This window comes from Antrostomus carolinensis, unplaced genomic scaffold (assembly GCF_000700745.2).
Source record: "Antrostomus carolinensis isolate BGI_N321 unplaced genomic scaffold, ASM70074v2 scaffold3822, whole genome shotgun sequence".
NCBI lineage: Eukaryota > Metazoa > Chordata > Aves > Caprimulgiformes > Caprimulgidae > Antrostomus > Antrostomus carolinensis.
Window position 1 is genome coordinate 81,217 of NW_010301429.1, and position 15,137 is coordinate 96,353.

General features: G+C 38.1%; 1 protein-coding gene across 1 annotated transcript in view; it reads right to left on the minus strand.

Moving 5' to 3' along the window:
• Positions 1-14,835, minus strand: part of GALNT1 (polypeptide N-acetylgalactosaminyltransferase 1) — a 39,771-nt gene extending 24,936 nt beyond the window's left edge. Inside the window, exon 1 of the mRNA XM_010163424.1 lies at positions 14,666-14,835. Within this exon, the coding sequence (XP_010161726.1) occupies positions 14,666-14,799 (134 nt within the window). The 5' untranslated portion in view covers positions 14,800-14,835. The remainder of the gene's footprint in view (positions 1-14,665) is intronic.
• Positions 14,836-15,137: the final 302 nt, after the last annotated feature.

Here is a 15,137-nt window from a genome sequence, read left to right on the forward strand (position 1 = left end):
GGAAAGAGTACTGTGACAGGGAGAGAGGGAGAAAAGAGACACACACAATATAAGAAATAGCAAACTTAAACTAGGAAGTAAATACAATAAAAAGTATATAATAAACAAAACCAAATAATAACAAAAAGATGTAAAGAATTCTGGACACAGCTGATGTTTGGAAAAGCCAAGGCTACATGCATGCTACCTATAATACTTGTGAAGTAAGTATATTTTATAATTTAATGTGTTTATGTTACACAAATAGTTGGGGTTTTCTTTTCTCCTCATTGTATATGTATTGGATTGGGGGTGGGAGGGGGTGTTTTTGGTAGTAGGGCAAGGGGCCACCTTGTGAGAAGCTTCACAAAGCTCCCCTGGGCTCCAAGGCAAACCCCCCCAGCCCAGGCTGAGACAATATGCAATAGGGAAACACCTCTGTGAATCCCTATTTGTGAGTGGAAAGACTGTCTTGAAAAGAAGAAGGGGGTGAACAAAAGATGACCATCGGCCTAAACAAAGGGAGAGCTTCATTGCCAGGAGGAAGGAGGAGAAGGGGGAGGACAGAGAAACTCAGGCACCCAGTTCAACCACACTGAGTAGGAGAAAGCAGAGGAGGTCCCTGCAGCCCATGGAGGTTCAGTGGCAGAGCAGATACCCCACATGTAGTCCATGGAGGACTCCTCACTGGAGCAGAAAAGCTGAGCCTGAGGGCAAGTGTGACTGAGTTGAGATCCCAGAGTCGCCCAATGCCAGAGCAGGGGTGGACCCCCAGATCCAGGTAAGGTGAGGAGGGGTGCTGGATGGGAGGCCCATCTGCAGCCCATGGATGTCCCCATGCCAGAGCCAGGAACTGAGCCTGAAGAGGTCCATGACTCCATGGGAAGTTCACGCTGGAAGACTGTTCCTGGACTTTCATGCCGGGAAGAGCAGCAGAGGTGAACTGACTGAACCCCCAGTCCCTGTCCCCTGTGCCACTGGGGGGGAAGGCAGAGAAATTGGGAGCAAAGTGATTTGAGCCTGGGAAGAAGGGAGGGGTGGGGGAAGGTGCTGTAAGATGTGGTTGTTCTGTCTCACTGTGCTACTCAGATGAACGGCAATGAATTAAATTGATTTTTCTTCCCCAAGTTAAGTCTGTTTTGCCCGTGACCATAACTGGTCAGTGAGCTATCCCTGTCCTTTATTCCTAATCCTGTGCCCCCTTTGTTGTGACTCCCTTCCCATCTCACTGAGTGGGGGGGGTGAGTGCAGGACCGCATGGTCTACCTGTGGGTTAAACCATCCCATTATACATGTTGGAAGTGTTATAAAGGCTGATCAAATTAAAAGAGAACTATATTCACATTCCAAAGTTAACATGGAAGACCATAGGTTCAGCTCTCCCAACAGCATATATAGAACACTTATGCAAAATATGACACATACTCCAAGTAACCCTACATGCAGCCAGTATTTTACACTCTGTAGTACTACTTTAAAACAAGTTATATTTTCAGTATCTCCTAGAAAAATCAACACACCGTACATAAAGTACTCTTAACAATTCTGAAAATACAATACTGCTCTAAAAAATAACCATGCAAATTTAAGCAGTCTCTGTACAGATCTGTTCCTTTTGCACATTCAAAATCACACGAAAGACTTACATTAATTTGCTGGTACTAAGACCTTTAAGAACCAAAGCTAAATAGATATATGCAGATCTCAAACACAAGGAAAACACTGAAGCAGAAAGAAATATATTCAATGGAGTTTCAGTCCAACAAAAAAGCTTTTATTAGATCCCAAATTATTGAGTCAATTCACTGTAATGTAACCCGATCTAAATGCTATTAAAATATGTTAACAAGTATTCATGACTGTCAGCTTAACAGCTGTGCTGTCTGAGGGCTTGAGAAGTACAGAGCACATATCCTCTACCCTAAACATGTAAGAACAAAACTGAAGGAACAGCCTGCCAATACAGGATCATGGTGTCAGCATCCATCCCCACCCTTATCTTCCCCTTTGGAAAAACAGGTGACACCAACAAAACGGGGCTCCCAACATGAATATTTCATGTGCTGGATAACTTGGTGAGCCAGACCTCTTCTAAGTGAGAGCAGCTCTCAGAGCACATAGGCATTTCAGATCCGAAGTGGGTGGCAAAAGCCTAATGTGCACCAAGATCTCATAAGAGATCAGCAAGTCCAGGTACAATTCAATGAATATCTGGAAGAGCTTCTGTGGAACCATATTTCATTTCTGAGAATTGAAGCAGTAGGATTAAGCACTATCTGTTTTCAATATCATATTTACTTATTATACAATTATGGCCAAATTTAATTGTTCATCCCACTGAAGTGAACATCATAAAATCTTCAGGGAAAGCAGCCATATATTCCTATGTTTTCCAATTTAATTCACGTATTAAAAAACTTGCAAAGCTTGCCAACTGATACAGTTATTTCTGTGGTATCATTTGAGAATAACACAGCTTTTCACAAAAATGCTATGAATTTAATACTAAAAATTCAATCATAAGCCAAATAATTTTTCCCCCATGTTTGTCACTTGTTCAGCCTATTTTAATACTTTGAAACCAAATTCTCAATGTTTTATTCCTTCTGCTGCACTGCTCCCTAGACCAGAAAGCAAGTGTTTGATTGTAGACCTCCAGCTACAGCAGTAACACAAATCCAACAATTGTTCCTCTACTTTTTGGCAGAATATTTGTAAAAAAGTTGAGAGAAGCCTGTTAGCAGTTCTCTGTGAAAAGTAGTAACAACGTGTCATTCACTAGGAATATCTTGCTGGGGTGACCACAAGATCTACTGTTGTCATATGACATCTCTCATCTCCAGCCTTGCCTTTTTTTTTACAGTTTTCCAGTAGATTTCAGTTTGCTTAGTTCAAATCAATGAATTGGAATAATAAAAAGCCAGTAAAGTGATCAGAGACTACCATGTTTATAAACCATTACACTGTCTGAAGTATAAATACACCAAAACATTTAAGACCCGGCTTTGAAGGGAAACTTTTTAGCATGAAGAGGAAGGTATACAGGAATTTCTGTGAATACATACAAATAAAAAGTCCTGGTTTTCATTTTGAAAACATTGACAGACACTCCTTCCCCTCCCATGAACATACTGCTGCAGAACACAAGACAAATGAAACAGTTGACACCTGTGATTAGAGCATTAGCCTTCTGTGTACACTTCGTTTTTATTAACAAACATTTAAATTAAGAATCCTTTTTATCTTTCATTTGAAAACAAATTACCTGAAAAAGGGATTACTATAAAATTTAAAATAAAGCATTAGTTTCAACCAACAGTTATGCAACACTAGTAGCAGAATATAACCATGAGGGGTATGACACATAGGGTATGAATTAAGGACAACCTGAATTTTAATTCACTACTAATACATTATGTTCCTCTTGTTGGATCGTGCCTCAAACAGTTTTAGAATTGAGTGTCTAACATTAGGAAGTCATACCATCTCCAGTAACTTAATGAAAACACAAAACAGCAGCTGAGAATGTCTATTTCACATGGAACACATCATCCTTTCCTTCATCTATGGTATTCACCATGCAAATTCTCAACTAATGTAACTCCATATATTATTTAGATAGTGGAAACTCCCTAAAAATGTCAGATATTTTAAATGGAAGACACTTACTGACCTATTACCTAAAGACACAGAAAAATATGATCTAAAAAAAAAAAAAAAGCCTAATTAGTCTACATTTCTTGACGTACATATTCCAATGCTCAAAACAGTCACGTTCTTTATTTCACAGCAACTACCTTCAGCTGCATTAGCCTTGTACTCTTCCCTAATATTGGATTACTTGCTTTCATGTAATTAGGAAATAAAATGGAAAATCAATTAGGAAATAAAATTAGTTATCCCAGATCTTTAATGCCCCATCAAAATCAGATTTGAGGGAAAAAAAAAAGTTTGCAAGCTATACTTTTAAATGTTGTTTTACTAAGGAGCCACAGGACACACAACTGCTCCGACTTCTGTAAGACAGTCATACACATTCTTCACAGAATTTCGCCTTTTTGTAATTTTGCATCATATATTCAGAATACTTTGGCCCAGTCCCTTGTAACTACACAGTTACTGCTGGGTCTCTATCTCCCCAAGAGCACAAGGCAGGGTAAGAGGTCCAAATCTTTCATAACTTGAATTTAAATTTAATAGACTAAAAGCAAAGGAAGGAGGACAGATCCTAGCATATATGTGTATAATATTGCTAGAGAAGAACAGTGACAGCAAAATAAATACAGGGTGTCGTCCGGAACACCCTGTAGCCTGATTTCAAAGTTTTAAATCTATTACAGAAGTTTTTTAAAATGGAAGGCCAAAAGCATCTGAGTTGTGTTATGCTTCTCCATTATTGTGACTTTTTGTGAATCTTACATAGAAGCTCTGCATGTTTTAGGTAAGGAGACATTCAGAAAAAAAAATCTCAAAGAATTTTATTCAGTGGTTTAGATATATGGCCACTTGAAAAATACCTGATGCTTCTTCAAATGCAGCTGAAGAGCCTCTGAATGAACTGCTTTCCTCTTTTTTCCCTTTTACCCAGAGTACAGTCCACAGGAGACATTACAAAAATAACCAGAAGAAATATCAAGTAAGGCAATTCTGTCCAAATAAAATTAAGCCACAAAAATCTGAGTTTAATTGCTGCTTCAGCACCATCTTGCAAGGAAAGAAGACAACTCTTCATTTTGCGCTTCCTACAGCACTGCAACCATATACTCTCAACTCTCCTCCACATCTGGCAGAACAGGAAACCTCTCTCTTCTCTCATGCCAGTGAAGGAACAAGAAAAACATACTTCACCAGTGCAGGGACAGAAGAAATCTACTAGGTAATCTTACAAGATCCCCCATTTGAATTCCTCAGAAGGTGAAATTCTTCTGATACCTACCTGCTCTGCTCAATACTCAACTTGGAGATCAATAAGGCTGACCCAGTCCAGCCATTGGCCCCCCAGACAGAGACACTCTTCACTATCCTAATGCCACCTCTTTTAGTCTACTGTGGGGACTTTCACACACACTTACTTTACTTTAAAAAAATGCAACCATGCAGACATCTTATTACAGAATAGACTTGGCATTTTATCAATACTATGAAATTGTATTCATGGATCAATTTACTTAGAAATTGCTTCTAAAACCCAAGATTGAATGCTACACATGTAAAATTGTCATAACCTTGAAAGACAAATATTTACAATGTTAGCAGTGATTTGTTTGCACACCCTTCAAAGTAATGATAAACTATTCCTGAAAGTAATGTAATAAAATGGGATTTAATAGCCTGATAGCTCTTAAATACTTTTGTTTAACAGGCTAAAGAATCATATGCCCCCAAAAAAAGGTACAGACAGGGTAGATGTCTTGTAGGAAACCAGTTATATACTACCATAATATTTATGCAGAGAGATACAATGAGGAAAACCTCATTCACTGAGGCATAACATAAAAAAATTTGTAGGTCATTCTCCAGAAAGATTATGTCATAATTATAACCTGAATGAGAAAAACAGTAAATTTCTAAATATTACTAGGACAGATCTACCCCTTCTGTTGCCTCCAACAGGTTATTTTCCTCAGAGGAAAAACAAGAGGACAAGTAACATCAGAACTTTTTTGGTTTTTAAATATGTAATTTCCAAAACAAGGCCACTCATACTTACTTAATCACAAAAATTAATAGTCTCAGACACTACCTGACCCATGATTTGCTATATCTGATATCAGTTTTATTCCCAGATTCCACCAGCCTTTCATAGGAACAAGGCATGAGCAATAATTTACAGTGGCTCAAAAATATTAACAGCAGTAAAACACGTATGCCATCCTTGTTTTCTAGCCCACTGCACACAACCCAGAGCACTCTGGTAAGGGACAGAGACGGAATGCAAGCAAAAGTTTCTCCTGTGCACTAAGCAGCTTAGTTGGGAAATCCCAGTGGAGCTCAGACCGGAGTTCGTTATGTGCCGATGCATTTTTGAAAGCTGTACTAGCAATACATTGGGGCAGGGAGGGAAACATATTTAGCCATCTTACAAATTTAGTACAATCTTTTATCTTGCATACTATAAACAAGTAATAAATAAAAACTGCAGTTATAAATAAATGGCATCCCAGAACTTAAATTTGACAAAGGAATAATCCAAGCCTTGCTGAAAATCAGGCTAAAGCTGAAGTTTTGAGGAAATGCTACGCAGTATAGCCCCTGTAATAAATCTGTTCAATATTACTGATGCAGTACAAACAGTATACTCTTCAGTATTAAAATATACTGGAGTCTCTGGAAAGTGAACATCAGCATCCTTAGACTGGAAAATACACAATTATTTTCTATTGAGGTTACCAAAGTTAATGGCAGATCAATAGAGAAGAAAATCAGAAAGTCTGAACTCCTCTCATGAAACCTCAGGCTTTAATAACTGATATCTGATTAATATTGCTGCAGCACCATAAAATGTCAGTACTCCATTGTTTACCTGCCCATTTGCCGTAAGTTATAGCCTACATTAAAGTTAATGTAACAAAGCTGAGGCACAGCTATGCCCAACACAAACTCCTCTCTACTTAAATCATGGACAAAATCAGTTCTGAAATAAGACTCTGCGAGTCACTCTGAAGCTGCTGAGACTGACCTACATTTCCATCAGAGGAAAACGCCCTGTAGTTGGTAAAGAAAGTGTCAAAACACTACAGCAAGAACCACCAGCACTCAAGTCAAGTGGTGTGTTTCTGGTAAACACCGACTTAGTTTTTCCTGGATATGAGCAGCAGTCTCATGATATCATCATGAATAAGGGTGTTAATAAATCTGCTTCTGACACAAATTTTAAGAATACCCCAAGCCGTCAAATTGAAGACAATCAAGCTGGATAAAGATTTAATTTTCACACAGAAACACCACAGCTAAAAGGGCTAAAGGCAATACTTCTGAGAAAGATAGAATCACTGACTGTCATAACATGCCAAACCACTTTTCACTACACAGACTTTGCACACAACCTCAGTTTTAACTTGTGGCCACACAAGAAGAAAGCACTGCGGATAAGGTTGCAGCAGAAATTCACGCTACCCCGAAGCTGCTTATTCCAGACAAATCAGAACAATTTGGTTTAGAAAGGGGTCTTAATTTCTATAATTCATACCACAACTCCAATTAATCTTTCTGAGCAGAAGACCTGAATGCAGGCAAATCCCTTATTTTTATCTAAACATTTCCATCCAGCCTGCTTAATGTCTGCCTTCAATAGTATTATGTAATTTACCTGACATCAAGAGTATGAAATTTTCCTTTCTTCTGATCTCAAAGATTTGGATATAAGAAAGGTCGCATTATCTCATGAGTCAAGTAGAAATCTTCTTTAGACCCTGGAAACAAAATCCAAAATGGTCCTTAAAACCATTGTGGTTACAGAATTCAAGCAGAATTTCACAAAAATAATTAGCCGCAATTGACAATTGTTCTTATCCTGAAAGTGATAAGAAAAAGGAAAGCACTTCTTGACAGAAGGAAAACCAATTCTGTCCTCAAAGACTGAAACTGAACCTTGAGTTCTCTAGCCAAATTATTTTCCATACTAGACCTATCACTTTGATTTAAGTTCAGGATATAGCTGCTCATTAAAAATGAAAGACACTCGTAACTAAGAACAAGATTGCCAAGTGTTTGTGTGTATATACAGACACACATGTATATATATACACACATATGTCTATGTATTAAAAATATATGTCTATATATTAAATGACTATTATGTCTATATATTAATATATGTCTATGTATTAAAAAAACAGTTTACAGGAAGTAAGCTGATTTTTAAAGTTATTTTTTTTCCCCTCTAAACTTTCTCTAAGAAAAAGACTTATAGGCAACTTCTTCCAGCTAACTCATTAAGTCAACATGAACAAGAACATTTCCAAATGTTGCTTCCACAGTGGGCCAGTAACAAGCGATATGTACCACAAAAGCCAGATGACAAAATATTCCTGCTTGAAAGAACTGTAGCTCACAGGCTTTCAGACTTTCACCATGACATTGCTGAAAGTTTCATTGCTGGTCATCAGATCAGCAGATTTCCTTTACAGATACCTGGTTAATTAACAGCCTGGATTTCTAGCTTGTAACAAAACACTGACTATATCTCTGGCATCTTTCACTATCTATGTTGGAAACTTCACTCTTTTATATTATCTTTTACATCACTATGACCTGAGCTAAATGAATACCAAAAGTTCACAAAATGTATCGCAATTTATGAAGCTACTTAAATCCCCATGACCTCATGAGTATTTTAATACACATGTTCTGTAAAACAGTTTTTCTTATCCTCTATGTTCCACCTAATCTAGTGCAACTGTGAGCTGCTGCCAAAAGCAATAATCCCACTTTTCACCATTACAGTTTTGTCCCATCTGCTTCTTTGTGCCAGATCTGTTAATCATGCAGCTGCTGGATGTGTTGTTTCAGTTTGCTGATTCAACAAAATACACTTTTTTTTTCCCCTTTTGGCATGCAATTCTCCACCCAGTCACTGGACGCCAAGGCCGCACAATTGTGAGATCAGTATCAACAGACACAGTGAGAAGACTTCTTTTGGCTGCAGTCCACATTTACACCAGATTATATGTAGCATAAAACTACCCTCTTAGCTCATATCTTGAATGAAATTAAAAGAGCACACCTTCACAAGCCTTGCATAGAAGTAAATACTTCAAGTGCTGCCATTTAAAAAACCCATTAAATGTCACACATTTGAGTTCCAAAAGCATGCTCTTGCATGTGTGCCTTTACTCGTTTTACCACTGAATAAGTTTACTCAAAACTATTTTCCACCCATGGGGATTGTGTAAATTTTATGAAGGTGTCATATTATGATTCAAATGTAGTAACTTAAAGTAAGCAGCAAATCAATTTGTTTTGAGAAGTTAAAAATCCAAATTCCAGTGTATTCTCACATGTCTATTTCAGGCTTAAAATCAGCAATACATTTTTGAAGCACACATACAAAAGTCAGATTGCAGTCTCATAACCAAAACGTATTCTATTCTATCATATAATTAACAGTATCTAAATCTAAAGCCTAAATCTAAATACGTTTCTTTCTAAGCAAAGAGATGACAAAATTAGTCATATGAAGGACTTACTCAGAAAGAAGCCCAGCGGAATTGCTATAATCTCCACAACACTCATTTAAGTTAGACTTAGAAGAATGGTTTTTAACCCTAGGAAAAAAACCTGTCAACTTCCTCCCGATTGTGAAAGTAAGCTTGGCAGGAGGAACTGGGCAGGGCAGTTTGATTCTGCAAAAATGCCTTCAATAATAACTTAAACTGACCACATTACTGTACTAGTTAAACATTAAGGTCTTAGAGATCTGCATCTTATTTTTCTATTATGAATTTAGACTCAGTTCACTCAAATATGTAGGGCCACCTGGCTAAGAACTCTGATTGTAGGCTAACACTGTCTATAGCACTCCAACCCCAACATACCTACACCCTGAATATCGACAGTTTGAGAAAAGGACACTTAAAAGATCCCAAACGTTATGCAGAATTAACTGAGGAATTATGTCTGATACCCTTAATTCTGTCAAAATTCTACCAACTAAGGAACAAAACGACAAGGCAGATCTTTTATGCCAAATTCTACAGAACCTGCAGCCTTGGAGAAAGGGTTGCTAAAGTATCCCAAAGCTATCCACACTCCTTGCTGCAGGATGCAGCACTCCAGGTGAGGTCTCACCACAGCAGAGTAGAGGGGCAGAATCACCTCCCTCAATCTGCTGGCCCCACTTCTTTTGATGCAGCCCAGGATGCAGTTGCCCTTCTGGGCTGCGGATGCACATTGGTGGCGCATGTCCAGCTTTTCATCCGCTACTACCCCCAAGTCCTTTTCCTCAGGGCTGCTTTCCAGCACATCATCTCCTAGCCTGTATCAATAATGAGGATTGTCCTGTCCCAGGTACAGGACCCTGCACTTGGCCTTGTTGAACCTCATGAGGTTCACCTGGGCCCACTTCTACAGCCTCTCCAGGTCCCTCTGGATGGCATCCCATTCCTCTGGAACACTGACTGCACCACCCAGCTTGGTATCACCAGCAAGCTTGCTGAGGATGCACTCAATCCCACTGTCAATATCATTAATGAAGAAATTAAACAACACTGGTCCCAGTACAGACCCTTGAGGGACACTGCTTGTCACTGTCTTCCATCTGGACCTTGAGCCATTGACCACTACCCTCTGGATGCGACCATCCAGCCAATTTCATATCCACTGAACAGTCCACCTACCAAATCCATATCTCTCCAATATCTCTCCAATTAAGAGAGAAGGATGTTGTGGGGGACTGTGTCAAAGGCCTTGCAGAAATCCAGATAGATGGCATCCACAGCTCTTCCCTTGTCTACTGATGCAGTTACTTCATTGTAGAAAGCCACTAGGTTGGTCAGGCAGGACCTGCCCCTAGTAAAGCCATCCTGGCTGTCTTGAATCACCTCACACCTCCATGTGCTTCAGCATAGCTTCTAGGAGGATCTGTTCCATGATCTTCCCAGGCACAGAGGTGAGACTGACAGGGCAGTAGTTCCCAGGGTCCTCCTTATACCCATTTTTAAAAAGGGTAGAAACGTTTCCTTTCTTCCAGTCCCTGGGGTCTTCACTGACTGCCGTGACTTTTCAAATATCACGGTGAGTGGCTTGGCAAATGTCTCCTTATATGTTTCATATATTCCACAAATTATTAAATAATTACTACAGCCTGGAAATCTCAGCCTTAGAACACAGTACTCACTCTTCATTTTACAAAGCAGCTTCCAAGTCATCTCAAATAGTACTGAGAGCAAAACCAAGCCATAGGACACATACAAATTTAATGTGTTTAACCACACCACTTTCCAGCCTGAATACCGGTCTAAGACACACAGGCACAGCTGAACACCTATTTTAGTCATTGACACCTATTTTATTAACTGCCTCTCTCATCTTCAGCAAAATCAAGGCAAGACTCTAGCATTTCTAATCACCCATCTTTTTGCTGTCATGTCAAGCCCACAGCTGCCTATTTTCCTGGCAACTGTGAATCAACTCCCACTTTGATGACTGATTCACAGACCAGAATAAGACGTGCTTACAAGAATTATTCTATTAGCAACTTAAACCCAATCCGCTATCCTCAGCTTCTTGTTTCCCTGCAACAACATCCCTCCAGAGGTTATGGCACTGTCAGTTATATTAGTTCCATTAACATGCCCCAGACTAGATTCAGGGAAGTATCCAGGCCAGAAAAATTACTTCTGGTTTAGTTTTTTCTGTTAAGCAAATCATTTAGTTGGTATAAGTAGATTAGTAAGTAGAATAACGTTCCTGATTACAGACACGAAATTACTAGCAACTCAGGCATATGTCAATGATTTTAAAGGCATTTATGTGCCTTGGTAATTTTGTGCCAAATAATAAATATAAATCTGTAAATACAACTGGGGCACAGCTCAGCAGAATGCAGATTTCAACTTCTGTAGAAGTCTCTTACTGAGGAGGTCCTCTGAGCTGGAGAAGTGCCTATAAGTTATTAAAACAGCTCACATTTTTGTTCTTCTAGTAAGGAAACAAAATGTCTTGGCCAAAACATAAACATGACACCCAGAGTGGCTCATCTGTAGGGATTAACCTAGGAGCACCTGGAGGCAGACATGCAAGACAGAACACGTAACCCACGAAGGTACTTGCTGCCTCGAGAACCGAGCAGGTACCCAGACGTGCTTGCCTTCGCACAGGTGATTGGCAGAACCAGAAATGAGCATGAAGGATAATGTAGGCTACTTCAAAAGCTGCTCTCCAGCTGACAGGTTATGCCATTCCCATTAAATACATGTGGCAAATTGATCCTGGCATACTTAATTCCGCTAGCTTTTGAGCTATTAACCATTAGGCAAAAATTTTACAGAGTTCTGTATTTCAGAAGAACTGACATACCAGATAATTATAGGATTTGAAATAGTCATATCTTCTCCCTACACCACATTAAAGGAAGCAACCCACAAAACCTCTGAAGAAAATGATTACATGGCTGAACAGCTAAGTGTGCCTTTGAACACATCCCACTTTTTCAAAACCTTGATGGAAAGTGCTACTGGCAGCTGTGCGGTGAGCACATAAATGTGATAAGGAATTATTATAAGTTACCCATTCACTTTCTCCCAAAATTATTTCCACACTACCAGGGATATATAGATAGAACAAGTTATAACAGAAGCAACTAATGCAACAGAAAGTGTTTCTGACTGTGTGAGTATTTTTGACTGATCAGATAAATACTTTCGTAAGAGACAGATATAACACCACAGCACATTTGTAGTTTTCACAATTCTGAAAATGGCTACAGTGTTCTTGGAAAGTAATATTAATCCACACATACAGATTAAGATGCCTTTGTCTTGTAAACACAGTATTGTTCTCAAATTTGCTGGAGAAATGTTAATACACTCCCCAACTTCTTAATTACTGTGACCTTACAGAGCACATACTGAAAAGATGACAAAAGGAAGAGCCTTTTGGGGACCATTTTCACTCAAAATCTACTAAAAATGCTCACAGCAAATCAATGTTAAATTGTTGGCAGCAATTTCTGGTTACAAAACTAGGAAATCCAACTCTGCCCTGAGACCTTACCTAAAATTTTATTTTAAGATCCCACTTTCACACACACAGTATTGTGACAGTATTTCTGTCCATACAAATGGAAAAGAGAAACAAATGCAATATTACTGACATATCTTACTGTGAAACACAACAACTGCAGAGCATGGCTGAGTGTACAAGACAAAAAAACTCCTACAGCTCAAGCTGATTTTAAAGTTGCAATTTCATTTGTCTGCAAAAGCTTGAGTGACACTTAGGTAACAAATTTTTAATACTTTATAGCAATTTCTCTTTCCATTTTTTGTTAATTCAAAGTCTAGACTTCACAATGCTTACAATTAAGCCAACTTTTTAGATTCACAAATTTGTTCTTATCTTCGTCTTTACACTATAAAAATGGTAGAATATATACATGCGAGATTTCCAATATGAATGTTCATAAACAGATGATGTAATTTAGTTTCTTCCATACCTCCAGGGTCATAATGAAAAATTACTCATGTTTACCTTCCAAATAACCAACTGTTGTAACTATCACTTCCATAAAGTTTTGTTAACTCCTTTCATTCAGCTCTTCCAGAAAAAACACACAGAAGTAACCCCAAATTAGCATCCCAGCTTCGACAAAGTCTCCAACAAAACTCATGATTTTCCTCACAGCTGAAACAAGTTGAGAGCACTAAGTACAAGTTCTTAACCAGTGAAAGTCACCACTTTACAGTGAGGCAATTTCTTATCCTATGGAGTGTAATAAAAGGGGCAGACACTACATATGGATCTGCATGATTGTCAAGAGATCCCATTGCCACGTTACAACCGCCATCAGAGCACTAACATGATAAAAAAGGATATTACTCCCCCCAAAGACATCAGTTCTGAAAGAAAACCATTCAAGTTCACGATCTGCATTCTTACACTGTACTGAGAAACAAGCAAGTAGCGACCATAAAAACTGACTAATAATGTATCTGAAAATCAATTGAAAAAGTACATTAATTCAAACTTATAAAATCCTATTTTGAAAAATATATGGCTCAATTATCAAGAACACCAGTACTACCAGGAACTCACATGCTACATAGAATCACGTTCATTACAATAGATGAAGGTACCTACAAACCAGCTCTTTATCACTGATTAAAAATGAAAGCAGACAGAGCTCCATCTCATTCTTCTAATACTATCTTCTGAGGTAGGAAATTAAAACAATCCAGCAGCTAGGTCTTGTGTATACAGTAGCAACAGCAGAGCTTCTAAAGAAATGGGGTTTCTATAGCACCTAATTCCTGCATGAGAATGCAGATAATTGATTGGGAAAATCTTGTTTCATGAGCTTTATTTAACTTGAGAGTCCCTTTCATAAACAAGATGAGTTGGGGTGGAGGGAGTCATCAGCTACCCTTCCAGAGTAGCCCCAGGAGAGTAAAGCAATCTGAGCTTTATTTAAAACAAGGCTACAATTTTCTTTTTAATTACTTATGACTCAAATAGCTCTGAAAGAATCAATATTTCAGAAGCAAGATCAAAATCAAACCAGATGGATATTAGAAAATATTATAATACAGTCTAAATGAGGCTTTGCACATTTCATTAGATAAGAAATTTTTAAAGTGTTTGTTTTTCATCATCAAATCTTTCCTATTTCATATAATGCAGAATTTTAGCCTGTCTCATTACAAGCAGCGCATGAATTTTTCAAGTAAGTAATTTTTTCCTGAAATGTCAAGTCTTAAGGTAACTTTGTTTTCCTTCAACCAAATTAATTTCTATTCCCTGAATGGGCTTCATTCTTGTAATCAGATTCAAAGTAAAATAATACTGAAGAAAAACTTGGTTTCTGCCGCTCAATCTTATTTCACAAATAAGTACCGTATACACAGGAATCCTCCTGCTTTTCACTTCAACAGTAATATCTTACAGAACTGAACTCTAGTTTTGGATCAGTCTTTGCACATTCCTCATTTAAGTAGAGTACATTCTTAATACAAAATAAAGCACTTACCCTTCTAACCTGACATCAGGTAAAGATCTGTTGAGTGCAATCATTTCACTTGCCATTAAATTAAATTGATTTATTTTAAACATTTCTTTCATTTTTTCTTGCTCCTCTTTCGGAATGACCACAGGCTTCCCCATCTCTCCGGGTCCTTCATGTGGTTTCTGTATGGGTTCTGGAACTAAGAATAAATAAAATGTTGGTAACTACATTTCTGCTTGCTTTTGTTTGTTTATACTTTTACACTGTAGGAGTGTTCCTGTTTAAAATACAGCTCTAAAATCAACAGGTTTTGGAAGTGAAAACAAACCTTTGTATTTGGGAGTTTAACAGAAGTAGTTAAGGGCTGCTCTTAGACACAATTCATTTGAAAAAACAGTAAGTTTGTATCTATCCATTGTCATGTCCTAATTGACTTTAATGTTAAAGTTCTGGAACAACAGATATTTATCATAGAATCATATAATAGATTGGGTTG